The sequence below is a fragment of the Hypanus sabinus genome, chromosome 6, assembly GCF_030144855.1.
Source record: "Hypanus sabinus isolate sHypSab1 chromosome 6, sHypSab1.hap1, whole genome shotgun sequence".
NCBI lineage: Eukaryota > Metazoa > Chordata > Chondrichthyes > Myliobatiformes > Dasyatidae > Hypanus > Hypanus sabinus.
This window is the reverse complement of record NC_082711.1, coordinates 47,584,631-47,604,619: the sequence shown is the minus strand read 5'-3', so window position 1 is coordinate 47,604,619 and position 19,989 is coordinate 47,584,631. Positions and strand designations below refer to the sequence as shown.

The 19,989-nt window shown below is 40.2% G+C and overlaps 1 protein-coding gene across 1 annotated transcript in view; it reads left to right on the top strand.

Moving 5' to 3' along the window:
• The window catches only part of gpr158a (G protein-coupled receptor 158a), a 576,558-nt gene that overhangs the window by 519,894 nt on the left and 36,675 nt on the right, over positions 1-19,989 (top strand). The window contains exon 8 of the mRNA XM_059972060.1: positions 6,725-6,863. Coding sequence (XP_059828043.1) covers positions 6,725-6,863 — 139 coding nt within the window. The remainder of the gene's footprint in view (positions 1-6,724; positions 6,864-19,989) is intronic.

The window sequence follows — 19,989 nt, the reverse complement described above, 5'->3', positions numbered from 1 at the left end:
TGTTGTCTGCAAGTGACCATGGGTGAAAGTCCAAGGATTTGCTCTGTGCCTGTCTCCCAAGTAAATATTGTCACCTTAGCTTCATTTTGTGATGTGTTCCTTGTGCTTTCTCTTCCTTCACTTTTGCTTTTCAAAACTGCTTAAGAACTAATGAATTTGATCAATACTCTACCATTTCTTTGTTCCTCATTACAAATTCCATGTTTTCCTGTACAACCAGTACTTGTTTCCACCCTAATCGTTTCCTCTTCACATATCTATAGAACTCGTGCAGTCAACTTTTCTATTACCTGCAAAATTGCTCTCATCAACACACAGAAAGGGCTGGAAAAGCTCAGTGGGTTAGGCAGTATCTAAGAAAGAAAATGAGTGTAGGACATTTTGGGCCGAGATTCTTTATCAGGACTGGAAAGGAAGGGGGCAGAAACCAAAACACAAGAGTAGGAAGAGAGGATGGAGCAGAATCTGGCAATTGATTGGTGAATTCAGGTGGGGGGGGGAGGCAGAAGGTGGATGTGAATGATGTGAGAAGCTGCAAAGCGATAAGTGGGGAAGTAAGTTAGAATAAAGGCAAGGAATTGGGATCCGGGGAAGGAAGGTGAAGGTGATGGGCAAGATATGAGGGAGTGGGAATGGAAAGAGAAGGGGTAACAGGGCCATAGGAGAATGGGTCTTTGAAGGAAACATCGACACTCCATAGATGTTGCCTAACCTGCTGATTTCCTCCAGCATTTTCTGTCTGTTGATCCAGATTTGCAGTATTTGCAGTCCCTTCTGTGTCTCTGTTTTGCAAACTTGTTCTCATACTCCATCTGCCCTCCCATAATTAATCCCTTGCTCCTCCTTTGTAGAATTGATGCACCATCAATAACTCTCTGAGATGTGAGACGAGATATAGGCTTTTATTGACTAGAAGAAAGAACAAGCAGCAATTGACCACCATGCTACATCCTGGAGGCTGAGAGGCCGGGCTCAGGCCTCGATCGCCTTTATACCGGGGTCTGTGGGAGGAGCCACAGGAGCAGTCAGCGGGGGGGCGTGTCCAGACAGGTATCTGTAGTTCACCACAAGAATCCTAAATTGATTCTAGTTCTCAGGTTTATCTCCTCATTGGACCCGTTACTATTCTAAATTTCCCTTGTGAGGCATGGATGAACTATCCTTCCTGTTTTCTCTTTGTGCCAGACAGGAATGAACAATTCTGGTCATTCATCTCAGACAGTGCATTCCAGATTCCAATTACTGAATAAAAAATTTCTTCCTCAAATCCCCTCTGAATCTCTTGCCCTTCAACTTATGCTTATGTTTTATGGTTTAGTATAGTTTGTAGGGTTTGGGCAGCATGGTATTGTAGTGGTTAGCACAACACTTTACGGTACCAGCAATCCTGATCCCATTCCTGGCACTGTAAGGAGTTTGCACATTCTCCCCATGATCCTGTGTGAGTCCAGAGATTTACCAGTTAATTGGTCATTGTAAGTTGTCCCATGATTAGGCTAGAATTAAATTGGAGGTTGGTGGGTGTTGCAGCTCAAAGCGCTGGAAGAGCCATTCCATGCTTTATCTCAATAAAATAAATAAAATTAAATTAAAAGAAATAAAATTTTCATACTATCCACCTATTTCCTAAATAATTCTGGATCTCTTTATCAAGTCTTCCTTCAGCCTCCTTCATTCCAAAGAAAACAGACACAGCCTCTTGTCATTACTGAAATAATATTCCATTACACTAACATCCTGCTGGATCTCTGCCTCTTACCCAGAGGGATCATGTGCTTCTACTGTACAGCAACTCAGAACTCTACAAAGTACTCCGTTATCCAATGGCTTAGTTACTTGATGAAACTTTGGAACTCTGTCAGGAGAGATGGTGTCAAATGTGTTCAACATGGAAATCCATCAGCCTCTGGATATCAAAAGAATGAGAAACATGGGCCATTTGTTTAAAAATTTGCTTTCCCTTCTTCTGATTAGCATTAGTTCCCATCCCACTTCCCATCGGGAAGAGTCCTAGGTTTCCCAAATAGTACAGGATAAGCCATAAGTGCAAGATCCCCTAACATGACCTACTTGTTACTTTAAATTAACTCAAAAGCTATTCCCAAGAAGAGCAGAACGAGCTGCCCCAATGACTATTGTCTGGTGACACTCACATCTACTGTGACGAAAAGCGTTGAGAGGTTGGTCATGGCTAGAATTATCTCCTACCTGAATGAGGATTTCAACCTGCTGCAATTTGCCTGCTGTTACAACAGCTCTACAACGGACACAGTCTCACTGGCTCTTCACTCGGCTTTGGAGCACCTGAACAGGGATATACCTACGTCAGGCTGTGGTTTATTGATTACAGCTTAGTTTTAAATTTCATTATCCTCTCAGAAATAATCAACATACCTGAGCCTCTGCAACAGGATCCTCAACACCCTCATCAGGAGACCACAGTCAATGTGGACCATAATAACATCTCCTCCTCGCTGATAATAAGCAAGCTGCACCACAAGGGTGTGTGCTTAGTCCACTGCTCTGCTCTCTCTACCCTGAATACACTATGGCTGGGCATAACTCAAGCTCTTTTTATAAATTTGCTGATTACACCACTGTTGTTGGCAGAATCTCAGATCATGACAAGGAGATGTACAGAAGTGAGATAGATTCAAGGTTCAAGTTCAAGTACACTTAGAAACATAGAAAACCTACAGCTCAATACAGGCACAAACATGAGGAAATCTGCAGAGGCTGGAAATTCAAGCAACACACACAAAATGCTGGTGGAACGCAGCAGGCCAGGAATCATCTATAGGGAGAAGTACAGTTGATGTTTCGGGCTGAGACACTTCGTCAGCACAATAAATACAGGCCTTTCGGCCCACAATGCTGTGCTGAACATGCACTTATTTAGAAAAATTACCTAGGGTTACTCATAGCCTTCTATTTTTCTAAGCTCCAGGTACCTATCCAGCAGTCTCTTAAAAGGCCCTCACCGGCAGCCCATTCCACGCACCCACCACTCTCTGTGTAAAAAACTTAGCCCTGATGTCCCCTCTGTACCTACTCCAAGCACCTTAAAACTGTGCCCTCTCATCAAAGAATCAAAGAATGTATACATTACACTCAACGTCACTAAATCCGAGGAACTGATTGTGGACTTAAGGAAGGGGAAATCAGGAGGACATACACCAGTTCTCATTGAGGGGCCAGCAGTGGAAAGTGTGAGCAACTTCAATTTCCTGGGCAACAACATCTCAGGGAATCTATCTAGGGTCCAGCACAAAGATGCAATCACAAAGAAGGCATACTAGTGGCTAAGCCACATTCCCCTCACCATTAGATCTCAGAGTGGCCCATAAACTCATGAACACTACCTCACTGTTCCTCTTTTGTAATATTTATTTATTTTATTTACTACAGTAACTTCCAGTTATTCTTTTGTTTCATACTGTACTGCTGCCCCACACAACGAATTTCAAAACATATGTCAATAATATTACACATAATTCTCACACTGAGATTTTAAAGTTCAACGAGCCTCTTTTCATATTCCTTTTAAATCCATTGAGCTTCTTTTCCCACGTGAGGAGGAAGCCACATCTGGTCCTGATGAAGGGTCTTGGCCAAAAACATTGACTATTTATTCATTTCCGTAGATGTTGCCTGACCTGCTGAGTTCCTAAATAACTTTGTGTGTGCTGCTCTGGATTTCCAGAATCTGCAGAACCTCTAGCATTTCGAATTTTCTCTGCACTCCTTTAAACTACAGTCTATTAAACTACAATTCTGTTTTGAAATAGGGGAAAAGATCTAATAAAAACAGCCAATATTTTTGGTTGCAGATTTTTAAGATAATTATTTCAGTGCTAACTGTGTTGTTAAGTACCAAATGTACTTAAATTGGCCATATAGTAAAATTGTTTATTTTGTTTTAGTGTGAGTACATTGCAAGCAGCACCAAAACCCAGCAAAGATTTACAATTAAATTGTTATTCTTTCTCTCCAGGCAAGACAAGGGTTTCATAAAAACTGTCTATCAAGCACCACTGGACTCTGTTAAATCTATCTACTTAGTGTGAGGTTGAAGTTGGTCATTGATGATAATGCAAAGTAGGTGATAATTAATTGATAGTGCATTCCACAGCCTGCACTATTTTTCTTTCCCATCAATTATTTGAAAATTGAGCAATGCGTAGAATGGGCTGCTGATTTCCTTTTGCCTGTCAAAGTTTGTTTTAACTCCCCATGAAAATCTTGGAAGTACTCAGCAGGTCAGATAGCATATGTGAAGAGAAGAATAGATTAGTGATTCTCCTTACTATCTGCTTTCCTGTGAAAGAATAACTTTAATGAGAATAAATATAAGACCAGAAGACATAATTATACTCCGTATCTGAATAAAGCTAACATGCCCCTTTATAATATCGTTCTTTTAATTGAAGCCCTATGTTTGTGTCCAAAGTAGGAATTAAAAATATTGATGAAGACACTTGATTAAATCAGGTGATTCAGAGTTATAATAGAAAGCAAAATCTTAAGTTCTATTTTTAATGGAACAATGCTAGTAAGAATTTCTATAGATGTGTTTTATTCACTGTGACCTATCTACAATGTGCTGTAATGTAGATTAGCTCCTTTCAGTTCAGTGTCAAGAAAATTATTGATACTCTAGGAGGAAGTAATCAAAAGATTGATGAAGATCAGGCTGCAAGTGCTGTCTTCAGGAATTTAGTAAGGTATGAGACAAGGTCCACATTGTAGGCTGCTCTAAATCGTTAAGGCACATGGAGTCCAGTGGAGTTCAGTTGGTTAATTGAATTCAAAAGTCCCTTGATGATAAGAGGCAGAGAGTAGTGGTGAATGTTTTTCTGTTGGAAGTTTAATACTAGTGGGGATCAGAGCTGGGACCTTTGCTTGACTTGGATATGAATATAACAGGATGACCACTAGACTTGTGATTGTGGTGTTGTAAATAGTGAGAAAGATTTCTTAGGCAACGACAAAAGATACAATAGGAAAACTGGGCAGAGAGGATGCAAGTGGAACTTAATCCGAACAAGTTTGAAGTCAAACAGGGATAGGCCATGCTTAAATGATATGGCACTAGGGAATGTTGACAAATAGAGAGAGACCAAGGGGTTCAAACACATATTTCCCTGAAGTAGCAACACAGGTAAATAGAATGGTGAAAAATGCATATGAATGTGGATAGAATGTTGGTATATAGAATATAAGAGTTGAGATGCAAAGTTGCAACTTTACAAAACACTGGTTAGACTGTATTTGACCTCATGCAGTCCTGGTCACTGCACTAAGGAAGGATGTGATTGTACTGGAGAGGCTGCAGAGGACATCCATCGATAAATAGTCTGAATTGAAGAATGACTTATGAAGAGGTTGGACTTGCGTTCACTAGAATGAAGGAAGGATGACCTGATATAGGTATGCGTGATGAGGAGAGGCACAGATAGAATAGTATAAACCTTTTGCCCATAGTAGGGATATCACAAACAAAAGAGTATATGCTTTAAGCAAAAGGAATGAATTTTTAAGGAGATCTAAGGTTTAACCTGTTTTACACAGGAGTGGTAGAATCAAATACAATCATGATTTTTAAGAGTTACTTAGAAGTAGAAAAGGCATAAAAGATTACCATCCAAATGGGGAAAATCAGGTTATATTACAGTACATGGGCCAAAATGTCAGTATAAATGCACAGGCTGATTGCATAAAGAGGCCTGTAGATAGGATGCATGCACATAGTATTTTTCCCAAGGTTGGGGGATCAAGAACTGGAGGACATAGGTTGAAGTCAACAGCTTTAACAGAAACTTGATAGGCAACATTTTTACACAAAGTATGATAATTATATGGAATGAGCTGCTAGGTGAAATGGTTGAGGTAGTACAATAGCAACATTTTAAAGATACAGTTTGATAGCTATATGATTTTGAAAGTTACAGAACAAATGCTGGAATAGGGGACAGACTTGGATGGGATATCTTGGTCGTCCTGGACGAGTTGGACCAAAGGACCTGTTTCTGTGCTGCATAACTCTAATTCTGTGAAAGGCTTTCTCCCTCCTCACATATATGAGCACTTCATTAAGTGTCATTCTATTTCACTGCTTTATGCATTATTAACTTTGTGTAGAACGAGATTGCCATTTCCAATTCATTGGAAGGAGAAAGAATCTTACATTTTCCAATGAGGATGTTATTTTATGACTACAATTAGCCAGTTTAAGATATATAGGTTAAAACCATTATTATGCTAGCAGTCTTTTATAAATCAAGGCTAGAGAGATATGGTGTTGTGTAGATTTTTGTTAAAGATCACTTACTCATCAGTTTAAATAAAACTTTAGTTTGACCTAGGTCAGCCAATTCATTATCCACATGTGCAGGAGTGTCTTCACTCACTGCAATGGGAATGGCTGAAAGGCCAAGCTATATCTGCCTTAAACTGGAAAAGAATTTAATTGGTGGAGCTATTCTACATAATTAACTCTTGTGTCAGGAGGGATATCCTATTTAAGAGAAACCAGTTTTAATTGTCTAATTAAGCAAATACCTTGGTTATCAAACTTGGTCTTCTGAGCTTATTCTCTGTGTTTTGCTATATGCAAGATAGTTTTTGTTACTCCAAGCTGTGATACTGTGAATACTGCCATTGCTTTCTGCTAATGAAAGACTCTCAAAGTCACTTGGTTCCTTTTTTGCTTTCTCTCCTGCAGCTGAATTTCTCTTCCTCCTTTGGGGGATATATCTCTGCTATGCAGTGCGGACAGTGCCATCGGCATTTCATGAACCACGTTACATGGCTGTAGCTGTCCATAATGAACTCATTCTATCTGCTATATTCTATACAATCAGGTAAGAAGCCTGCAGGATCTTAAACCTCACTGCTAAAAGCTAAAGGCAAAGAGGGTTTTTAAAATTATTTTTCCATTTTGAGAATAATAGGAGCAAGAGTAGGAATTTTGACAAAATAATTCCTATGTGATGCTGTTTATCTGCTTTAACTCCACTATTTTTCTTCGGTCTCTTATTGTTAGTGTAGGCCTTCTTAGACAAAATAAGACTGACAACAAATGTTGTCTTGCTGTCAGCCCTCAGCCAGTGATCTTCAGAGCAGCAATGTTCAGTCCCATTTGTGACTTCTCACATAACGAAGCAGTTCACATGCAAATGATACAAGACCTGGACAATGTCCAACCCTGGACTGAAAGATGGCAAGTAATGTTTGTACCACATGTATAATATCTAGCAAGACCACATCCAGCTATAACCCCCTGATAATCAATGGCATTAACAACACTGAGTCCTGCACTATAAATACCGTGGAGTTACTATTGACCAGAAATTGAACCAGATTAATGATATACATAATGCAGTTACCAGAGCAGGCCAGGAGATAGAAATCTTGTTTTGAATCATTCACCTCCCTATTTTCCAAAGCCCGTCCACATTCGACAGTCAGGAGTGTAATACTCTCCACTTGCTCGGAGGAGTGCAGCTTCAACAACACTCAAAATCAACAGCATTGAGGCTCCTGCTTGATAGGCACCCCATGCACAGCCATTCCCTCACTCCACCACTGACGCACTTCAGCGGTTTACACCAGCTATGCAGTGCACTACAGTAACTCAGCACAACACCACAGGCAGCACCTTCCTAACCACCTAACAAGAGCAGCGCAGCAAAAGTATGGAAGCACCACAACCTGCAATTTGCCTTCCAAGCCAAATATGTATCAAAATATCACATCAATAAATAAATATCACTGGGTCAAAATCCCTGACCTCTCGCCCTAACAACATTGCGGGTATTCACACACCCCAAGACTGCAGTGGTTCAAGGAGGCAACTCACCACCATCTTCTCGAGGGAGTTTAGGAATGGCCAATTAAGAACTGGCCCAGGCTGCAATGCTGACATTCTTTGAATGAATGAAATAAAGCTGTCAGTCATTGCACCCACAATTCCATTCACTCATGTGATTTCTGACCACATTATCTTTTAGTAGATACTATTCATAAATTGCATAAGTGGGGTAGCGTAACAGAAATTTCCCACTAGTTGTCATCTGTAGCAAAATCATGATATGGATAGGAGAAAATAAAAAAATACCTGCAATGTGTAGCAATCCTGCAGTAACTTGTCCTCACATCACTTTTTCATTCAGCATAATAGAGTTTTAATACACATTTTTAGAGCCTGTAGTCTTAAGTGTCCCCTAAACTACCCAGTTTAATAAAAATGTAAGAAATTCTGCAGATGCTAGAAATCCAAGCAACACACACAAAATGCCGGAGGAACTCAGCATGTCTGGCAACATCTATGGAAATGAATAAACAGTCGACGTTTCGGGCTGAGGCCCTTCTTCAGGACTAGAAAGGAAGGGGGAAGATGCCAGAATCATTTAGTTTAATTCACAACTTGATACAAATAACAGCAGTGCCTACTGTATGTAACACATGCAAGAATTATCATGCTAAATCTCCAGTAGGTGGAGAGAATAGAATGTGTTTAGCTAATGCAGTTAATGTTATATGCAAACTATTTTCCTGAGGTTCTACAGACTACGTTCCGGGTAAACTTCCAGAGCAGTTCACATTTAACTATGGAGTCAAATTATTTCATCAGATTTTTTGGGGGGAATTAAAAAACAATAAATTATTGCATGGCTAGGAATATAGTTCTGTACACTTCCCCGGCCTGAATGCTGTTACTTTATCTCTGATTTATTTTAAATTCGTTTCCCATGTTACAATAATTTAAACATACTTCACGTGCTTTAAAACACCCCTGCAAGAGATGTAATAATTACTTTACAACTAAACATTTTTCTTTCTACTCTCACAACTATTAGTTAGTAAAACTAACTTCTTGCTTTAGAACAGGGATTCCCAACCTGGGGACCATGGAGCCCTTGCTTAGTGGCATAAAAATGTTGGGAACACCAGCTTTAAGGAGGCTGTCATTTCTAACTCTAAAAGCTGAAAATATAAGTGATAATAAATGAAATTGGCTCAGTGGTCTATTTCACCTATCAGACTATCATACCATTTCAGAGCAGGAGGAACTCATTCAGTCCTTTGTATTTGTTTTGCTACTTAACATGATCATGTCTCACCTGCTATCTCAATCTCTTTTTCAAAATCTATAACTCAAGTTGCAAGCTTACAGAGTCTTAAGTTTAACTTTGTGAAAAACATTGCTGCTCTAGTGCAGAAACACAGTACAGCACGTGTGCATGTCCTGGTGTGTCATCTTTCATTAGATATATCTGTGATGCTTCTATAATGCACAATGTTTTTTGTATGCTTCTGCAGTGCGCAGAGTCCAGTGATGCAGAAAAGCTTTTAGCTCTTTTGACAGCTTGTTGGTTTGGAAATGTGTCAACTTTTCAACATAATGGGGAAAAAAGATGCAAACGTTGATTCATTTAATTTTATTTGGATTTAGCTAATATACATTCACATGTTTGAATCTCATATTCACATTTTCGTTGGTATAGCTTTCTGAATGAATAAAACAGCATGGTCTCATCTAAAATGCCATTTTTTAACAGATTTCTGTTTGTATGTATAAAATCTGTAAGATTTTTCCCTCATGGAATTCTACTGATGGTGAGCTGATGCAATGGGTTTTTATTTGAATCTGGCAGAATTTCTATTAATGATTAAAACTGAACTTGAATCCAATGTCAAAATGTTAGCGTTGTCAACACAACTCAAAATGGCATTCAATTTTATGTCTTCCTAGCCCCTTTAACACAGGAAAATGTTCCACATCACCAGGCAGGATCATATTTTCAAGGGCATAATAAAGAAAGAGATATTAATCTAGTCCCTAAATCCAGGTGAAAGAATTAGGATATTAAGCAGGGACTGAAAGGCAAGGTGTGAAGAGACTACTTTTCAAAATTTGGAATTCCATGTAATGAAATGTACCTGTACCTGTAAATTCCATGTACCTGTACCAGGGACTAGGCCTTTTTCTAAGATATATTATTTGATAGTCAATCCTTTCAAATTTTCTTCATTTTTATACGTGCACAGTATTTGCAAGTTTGTTTTCTCTAACCCAGTATTCACATACTAACATCTCCATCTACTTAAGAGGATTGGAGGCAACCTAAAAGAGATTCACTAGGTTTCTTCATGGTTCAACATCTGGCTCACCAGTTAATGCTGATCAGATTCCCCTTACACATTCCAGAGCCCAGGTACCAAGCTTCCACTCACTTCAGAATCAGAAACAGACTTAGTATCACTGGCATATGAAGTGAAGTCTGTTGTTATGTGGCCACAGTACAATGCCAATACATAATAATAAAAAGGTGTGAGTTACAGTAAGTGTGGGTTTATGTGTATGTATATATGTGTGTGTGTGTGTGTGTATGTGTATGTATATATAGCTGAATGAAATAAGTAGTGCAAAAAGCAAGTAGAGAAGTAGTGTTCATGGGTTCAATGTCCATTCAGAAATCTGATAGCAGAGGGGAATAAGTTGTTGCTGAATCATTGAGTGTGTGCCATTAGTGTATCTCCTCCCTAATGGTAGCAATGAGAAGAGGGCATGTCCTGGGTAACAGGGGTCCTTAATGATTGATGCCAACCGCTCCTTGAAGATGTTCTGGATGCTGGGAAGGCTAGTGCCCATGACAGAGCTGACTAAGTTCACAACATTTTACAGCTTATTTCAATCCTATGCAGTGCCCCTCCCCCATACTAGACAGTGATGCAGCCAGTTAGAATGCTCTCCATGCTATATCTGTAGAAATTTGCAAATGTCTTTGGTGACATACCAAATTTCTTCAAACTCCAAATAAAACATAGCCACTGTTGTCTCCTCTTTGTAACTGCATCGATATGTTGGGCCCAGGATAGATCCTCAGAGATGTTGACACACAGGAACTTGAAATTGCTCACTGTGATCCCTCTATGAGGACTGGTGAGTGTTCCCTCATCTTACTGTTTCTGAATTTCAGTATCAGTTCTTTAGTCTTACTGATGTTAAGTGGAGTGCAAGGTTGATGCTATGGCACCACTCAACTAGCTAATCTATCTCACTCCTGTACATCTTATTGTCTCCATTTGAACTTCTGCCAAAAGAAGTTGTGTTTGCTGAACCCTCCTGATTCCTGAGATCCCCAACCACGTGTTTGTGCTCCTTTCTTAATCAATGGGACCTTGGTTCACCGGCTCCCTTCCAGCTCACTGAGTCTCCAATTCCCATGCTCTCTTTCTACTCACTGGGCCTCAGTTCCTAAACTTTCATTCCACTCAGCCATGCTCCAGTACTCTTTACATTCCCGTTCACCTTTAATCTTACCAGGTTCACTGGAAGAGTTATTATTCTACTATGCACCACTGAAAGAAAAGTAAACTAAAAATACATATTGAAGTATTGATATATTGATATAACATCCAATTGCCTAGAAAATCTGCTACTCCAGAACTATAAGACCATAATATATAGCAGTAGAATTAGGCCACTTTGGCCCATCGAGTCTGTTCCACCATTTCATCATGGCTGATTCAATTATCCTTTCAGCCCCAGTCTCCAGCCTTCTCCCCATATCCTTTCATGCCCTGACCAGTCAAGAATATATCAGCCTCTTCCTTAAATATACATAATGATTTGGCCTCCGCAGCTGTGGAAAAGACTTCCACACATTCACCATGCTCTGGCTGAAGAAATTCCTCCTCTTCTCCATTCTAAAAGGATGCCACTCTATTCTGAGGCTGTATCCTCTGGTCTTAGACTCTCCCACCATAGGAAACATCCTCTCCACATCCATTCTATCAGGGGTTTTCACCACTGAATAAGCTTTAAGAATTCAAAATTCTATCAGTCTCCTTTCCATTCTGGATTACTGTGTGAGCTCAAACTTAGATAAATAGATAATAGCATGCCTGCGCATAAAGATACAGAAGAGATAGTTAGAATGATTTCCATTTATGGTATTAATTCACAAAAAATCTTTTATAATAAGCTAATAAATAGTAAAACCTGTTTAAAATGTGTTTTCTTAATATACAGCATAATTATAGTTGTCTGATTTTATTTTATACTCTGCAGATGTTGGAGCTTTTTAGGCTCTCCGTTGTGGCAGTAAATAGTCATAGAATGCTTGGATTTCCCACACCACTCTGACGGTTGAGCTGTTCATTAGTACCCATTTACCTTGGGTAGCTTATCCATTCTGTTCTTATTCTCCTGACCCATCACTATTCAACAGACACACCAAGTCTGTTTCATACTGTGGTTTACCATGGCCACTGCCAATAAAGTGCAAAGAATAAGCTTGAAACTTCCCAGAGGGGTGAACTTACCCCCGGCTGGATTGAGGGGCATCATTTTAAGATGTCAAATCGTTTTCTTTCTTATTGAATGGTGAAGGTAACAGGCAACTAATTGAAAAAGTAGTGAAGGCAGAAGGCTTTGATGTGCATCTGTAGCTCCCAAATTTGGATAACTAAAAACCCTACAGCTTACACGCATCTTCTCAAGATCAATTAAAGATAAGCAATAACTTAAGAAGCCAATTGCCAAAAGTTTTTTTCTTTTGGCACCATTTGTCAATTCACTCAAGAAAGGAGCATGAATCACATGGGAACACAACCACGTGAAAGGTCTCTGACTTACACAACATCTGACCTGAAAGTGCATCATTTCTGGGTCAAAATCCTAAAACTCTAACCACTCTGCTCTACCTAAAAGCTTTGGAACTAAAGCAGTTGAAGATAATGACAGACCTTCTTCTCAAAGCCTATGAAGAATAAGAATTATTTGTTGGTTTCATGCATGAATAAAATAACAGAGGCAGACAAAAGTTACTAACAGTCAGTATTGCCAACCAAATACACCTATAAACCAAGTATGCATACTTAGCACCAGTGTGGTCATGGTAAAAACCTTAATATATAAATGGAGCTCTAGATAAATCTAATAGTGAGAATATCACCAAATATTATGTGGAATTATTATATTATGCAGTAAGGTAGCTTCTGATCCATTTCCATTTATTTAAGAGCACATTACAACTGTACCTGCATATTGTGGCATTATATATTATTATTTTTACATCTTTTGTTAATGGAGAACCATTGCAATTTTGCAAATTTGAAATGCAAGGAGAAGTTCAAGTACTTTGCCAAGGACACCTCTTCAATGATGCACAATTAATTAGCAGCCACTCTCTAAGCAGAGGGTATATTATCCTTCATAAATTTTACATTATCACATTAACAATCACCAATTAACCCCACTATTAGGGAAACAGAAATATTTTTGACAGCAGATTTCTTTAGTAGGCTCTGAACAACATGAAACAACACTGAGGGGATCTGCTTGGAAGCAACAAACTGCATGATGTTGCGATCGTCTGCGGTCACAATCAGTACAAAGGGACGCAAATCTGCATGTTGAAATTACTTTGCACAGAGTGAGGCACAGTGATCTGAGTAAATATTAGATGTAACCAGTTCATTTGCTGCTTCCGGGCATCATCCAGCTGGAGTTTGCAATTCCTGCCTTTCAAAAAGCCCAAAGTGTTATTTCTCTGTGTCTAAAGCAACACACCATTGCATTTCATTGTACTATTCTTCAGTTAAGTGTCTATACCATAGTTGAATATACTTTCTGCTCAGTTTGAGTTCTAAATCTCAAACAGAATCAGAATCAGACTTTAATCGCCAAGTACCTGTACACATACAAGGAATTTACTTCCAGCAGATGTTGTCTCTCTGCTCATAACAATAATAATGATAAATATAAATGAAAATATAGATTATACATACAGGTAATGCAATCCAAGTAATAGGTAGCCAACAGTTAACCGGCAGTTAACTGTTCAGCAGAGTGACCGCAGTAGGGAAAAAACTTCTCCAGTGCCTATTAGTCTTAGTCTGGAGGGATCTGAAGCGCCTACCAGACGGAAGCAGTTCAAACTGTTAAACAAACAGTTAAAACAAGTGTTTAAATACAGAAGTAGAACCACATAGGTTAACAACAGATGCTGAGTAGGCATATGAAGATGATATACTATTTAAAAATATACCCTAGAGAGTATTAGAGAGGGTGTCATTGTTTTCTCAATGTTTGATCAGTGTTGACCAAATATTGCATTTAGTTTTCATTTATCTATGCAAAATGGTAAAGATTGAAAAAAAAGTTTTGAATGCAAAATTCCCCTCCATTTTTATGCAATACCTTTATCAAATGGAAGAACCTCAGCAGCGTATGGGTGGATTCCCATGGATTTTCCAGAGGGATCTTACACTCAGATCCAAAAAGAAGATCTATCACACATGCACATTCCAGAAATAAAAGTTCAAAAATGTTACTGTTTTGCCCAAGTGCCTCTCTGTTAGCTGCACCCCAAAATGTGTATCATCATCCTTTGCTAATTCCCTACCAACTGCCTCATTCAGCCAGTTCACCCAGGTATTTCCAAAGTAATCTTGCATCCTATTACCTGGAACTGTTTTGATTAATTTGGAAATCCAGTAAGACAAACCTTTTACATTTTAATACATTTGAAATGGAATGTACTTGATTTAATGGTGATAATTGCAATAAAGGAAAGAAATAACTAATTCACCAACCGCATTTATGTTTAAGTTAGCTCCATAATTTCCACTGAAGTGAACTGATTAAAAGGAATGAGAAGAAACTTATTGGGAACATTAACCACAAAGTCTATTAGGATCAAGAACATAACAGGGTGTTAAATCAACAAAAGACAGTCAGTTCTACCAATTTCATTAAAACCTATTTTTTCAGAATCACTCTTAACATGTAAGAGAAGCTTGGATAGGTACATGGATGAGAGGTTTGAAGGGCTAAGGTCCTGGTGCAGGTTGATGGGACTAGGCAGAATAACATTGACTAGATGGCCCAAAGGGCCACTCTCTGTGCTGCAGTGCTCTATGACTCTATGGCTCCAAAGGTCAGTGGGAACTTATGTACACTCAGTAACCAGTGTGTGTTTTACTTGACACTATGAGTGTAGCTAAAGAAGGCACCCACTGAGGGAAAAATGATTAAGGCATCTTAATTTCAGAATGAAAGCTGAATAAGGTTCCTATCTGAGATTCACCTTGCCAATATGAACTGTCAATCTTTTATGTCCCATCCGTCAGCTGCCTGTTGGAAATGAAAGCAAAGAACAATGAAGAGCAAGGGGGACCAATATCCTTGCAGGCAGGTTTGATAGAGCTGATGGGGAGGGTTTAAACTAATTTATTTAAAATGTTTAAGATGGGCACTGGAATGATAGAATGGGGCAGTTGGTATACAGGCAGATGCAGTGTGTATGGAGAATGTTAGGAAGGACAGGCAGATGATAGGGCAAAATTGCAGAGAGTGGTAGGAGTCGAAGTGTAACATGGGGGTAAACCCAAAAAGGATGATTAATGCAGGACTGATAGTGTTATATCTGAATGCATGAAGTATATATATGGAATAAGGTAGATAAGCTTATAGCTCAACTGGAGATTGGCAGGTACGACATTGTGGGAACCTGATGGGGTAAGGAGGAAGAAAGGTGAATCAATGGAGAAGAACTACAAGCAGATAGGTATGTGGGTGAAAGGCATATGGAAGCAAGTTAGGGGGCAAGTGTGATGACGTCTTGGTAATGAGGGCAGGAGAAATGGAAAAGGAGAGCAATGGGAGAAATATCCTGGATGAATTGGCAAGCTGGCAAGAGTGAGAAAGGAACAAAAGGATTACCTGAAGTTAGAAATTTCAGTGTTCATACCATTGGGCTGTGGGCTCTCCAAATGAAACACTGGATGCTGCTCTTCCAGTTTGTGTTTGGTGTTGTGATGGCAGTGGGACAGAGAGGTTAGAGGCATGCAACCAACTTAAGATGACTGCTGAGGAAGAGTGTACATAGATAGTCTGCAAAATGGTTGCCTAGTCTACGCTAGTTCTCACTGTGCAGAAGGGGCCACATCGTGAGCACCGAATGTGATAGACTGCTTTGGTGGATGTACAGGTGAATCGTTGGCATCATCTGTAAGTGCAGTTTAGGTTACTGAATGGTAGTATGAAGGAATACATGTTGCATTCCTACTGTTGCAGTGTAAAGAGCTTGGAGACATTGAAGGATGGACAGAGTGAGATGAGCAGACCAGGGTGTCATGGAAAGTGTGGTCCCTTTGGAAAGCAGAAAGTGGTGGCGGGGGGGAGAGGATGAAGTGCCTTGTGATGGTATTCTGTTGGAGCTGGCAGAATGGATGAAGGACGATATGCTGGATGCAGACATTAGATGTCCTCTTCCAAAATGGCCCACCAAATAATATTGCCCTCAATGGTGAGAACCTGGACAACATGAGCCTCATCTCAAGAGCCATCTTCCAGCAAACACAAACATCAGTTATGAAATTCATCATTGTTTTAAAGTTCCCTACGACTGTCATTGCCCGGGGAGGTAGCGGGGATAAATTCCCACTATCTATTAAATGCTCCCAATGGCTTGCATCTCAAATAGCCTCTGACAACTGAGCCCAGCTCCTGGCCTTCACAGTGGTTTAGGTGTTAAGCCTAGTTGAACCATTTCTACTGACAGGAGAAGAGGCAAAGGCAGTTTACTGGTGCCTAAACATCAGTCTCTTTGGCCGGATGGGGCTCGTCAGCCGTGGTTTGCAGCTCATCTAAGCGGAGGAGATCTCAAACCTCTACTGCCTTACGGCTGTGTCCACTCACAGGGAAGGCTTCAAGATTAAACCCCAGGGGAAAGATATAGAGCTGGAGTCCCTAAGGCAGTCCAACTGTGAGTTCAATGTTGACTGGTAACTGTTGCAATGCTGTTGGTGCCAAACTGTGTCAGTCTCTGCCGTTCCTTTGGATTCATTAGCTGCATGGGTTGGGGTTGGGGAGGGGGGAGGTCTGTTGCATGGACAACAGCCTGAACTCCATATTCTACTGCCCTGGCTTGCATACTGGCTTGTGTATCACTTAGATAGCTAGTAAACGATATCCGTGGTTGACCCTGGCCAATGGAGAGCCTCATCGTTGCTTTCAATGTGTCGACACAGCTTTGAATCAACTAGAAAGTACGTGTGATAGAGCAAGACCTCAAGCCCAGCACAATACACATGGTTTCCTGACCAGTTGTAACCCCTGAACACTTATTTTCATTCTTGGGCCACCTACAGCTGACATCTCAAGATTTTGGGGTGATACCACCAATGTTACCTGTGCAAAGTCCTCCACAACCATTGAAAAAAAGAGAGAACCAACATCAATTACTTCTCCTATGCAAACACACCAGTATTTTAGCCCACTTTTCATAGTAACCACAACACGGTGATAATTACTTGTGAAAGATGAGTGGAATTCCAGGCAGCCTTTAGCCTTTGCTGTGTATTTCTTTCTTTCTGGCCAGTACACGAATTCATCTTCATCAGACTCACCTCCCATGTGTTTCAAATACTTAGATCTGATGGAGTGTGTGATGGTGAGGGGTCAGCAGTCTACATTTGCTCCATTTTTTCCTGTGTTGTCTTCTTGCATGTGACTGGTCACCTTCAGTCAAGAAAGATTCTTCAGGAAGAGCAAGAACATGATTCAGGACATTGTGTTCAGTTTTGGTCACCCTCCTGTATGAAAGACACTATTAAGCTGGAAAGAATGTGGAAAAGATTGCCAAGGCTTGAGGGGCTGAACATAGAAATCTATGGCATATTACAGGCGCTTCAGCCCTCAAAGTTGTGCCAACCTTGTAATCTACTCTAGAAATTGTCTAGAATTTCCCTAGCACTTAGCCCTCTATTCGAAACTCAATGTACTAAGCTACAGAGAAGTGTTGCCCAGACTAGGACTTTATTCAATGGAGTGCAGGAGAATGAGGAGTCATCCTCTATAAAGATATGTTTTAAATCATGAAGGCCATGAATAGGGTTGAATGTACAGTCTTTTTCCCATGTCTGAGGAATCTAATGCATCGGATTATTCTCCTGAGTGGCAACTTTTCAATTCAGATGATGGTACATAGATGGATCGAGTTGCCAGACTGAGGCAGGTAGATTAACAGCATTTAAAAGACACTTGGACAGGTACATAGATAAGCAATGTTTAGCGGGATATAGCCAAACACAGGCAAATGGGACTAACATAGCTGGCTTCTTGGTTAGCGTGGACCAGATGGGCCAAATGGCCTAGTTCCATGTGGTATGACTTTGTGATGAATGCCGTTTAGCTGAGCTCACAGTACAGTGCATGCAAGCCCACTTTGTTTTACTGTGTCCTCAGTTACTGCATGGGAATGGGAAAGGGGAAGAGATGACTCCACGGTAAATAGAGGTTAGCATCTTCCACCGTAAAGACGTTACTTTCGGAGCCGTCGCACAACGAGAAACCATCACCCTGGTGGTCTCATTTGCATTGATGTCCATGGAAAATTCAGGTGGAAGTGATGCAGCCAATAGTTGGCAAACACAGACCTGCTCTTTTCACACTGCAAAAGCATTTACTGTTAAAGGCTGCAGCGCGTCACAGCAGGTGAACAATGGGTACTATTTTCCGCTTGGTCTTATTAAGTTTTGATTTGAAAAGACAATGGCTTCCCCCACAGGAAGGCCTCCATTATTATATTAGATTTAGCCATAGATTTCAGCTCCTGGTGTTACACCCTATGCAAAGAACAAAATTAGACAGCATTCATTATTATTAATTACTGAAAACTTGAAAACTTTTTCTCAGGCTCCGGTGGGAGGCCTCAGCAGCTGTCGAATGAAATGAATAAAAAAACACTTCAGAAAGGTTATTACACTGAGCCTATCCTGAACCCAGGTTCTCATGGATATTAATGTCACTTTTAGTTGCATTTTCTGCCATATCCAAATGTGTTTCACTTCCTTTTTTCAAGACTGACTCTGTTAGACTGCTTGAATACTTTGCACAAGAGGGTAAAGAATTTTTCATAAAAAAAAGAATAATTTTGAGAACTGTAGAAAGAAAACTAATTAGGAAGTAGGTTTGTTAGAGCTGTTGGGGAGGACTTAAACTGGGTTGGCAGGGTGGGGAGCCAGAGTGATAGGTCAAACATTGGAGCAATTAACAGAAAGGTTCAAGTCAAGTCACTTTTTATTGTCTTTTCGACCATAACTGCTGGTACAGTACACAGTAAAAATGAGACAACGTTTCTCTGGACCATGGTATTACATGACACAGTACAAAAATTAGACTGAACTACGTAAAAAAAAACACAGAAAAAAAACTACACTAGACTACAGACCTAACCAGGACCGCATAAAGTGCATAAAGCAGTGCAGGCATTACAATAAATAATAAACAAGACAATAGGCACAGTAGAGGGCAGTAAGTTGGTGTCAGTCCAGTCTCTGGGTATTGAGGAGTATAATGGCTTGGGGAAAGAAACTGTTACATAGTCTGGTTGTGAGAGCCCGAATGCTTCGGTGCCTTTTCCCAGATGGCAGGAGGGAGAAGAGTTTGTGTGAGGGGTGCATGGGATCCTTCATAATGCTGTTTGCTTTGCGGATGCAACATGTAGTGTAAATGTCCATAATGGTGGGAAGAGAGACTCTGATGATCTTCTCAGCAGACCTCACAATCTGCTACAGGGTCTTGCGATCTGAGATGGTGCAATTTCTGAACCAGGCAGTGATGCAGCTGCTCAGGATGCTCTCAATACAACCCCTGTAGAATGTGATGAGGATGGGGGGTGGGAGATGGACTTTCCTCAGCCTTTGCAGAAAGTAGAGACACTGCTGGGCTTTCTTTACTATGGAGCTGGTGTTGAGGGACCAGGTGAGATTCTCCGCCAGGTGAATACCAAGAAATTTGGTTGATGCAACATTAATGAATACTGTGAGGAAGGATAGGCACTGAATAGGGCAAAATTGCAGATAACTGGATGTGTTGAAATAGAAAGAAGGAGAAAGCCCTTAACTCCGAGTGGAGTTTTTTTTAGCAGGCTTTCTTGTTTTTATGAGGCCGAGTTTCTAGCTCAGTGCTCA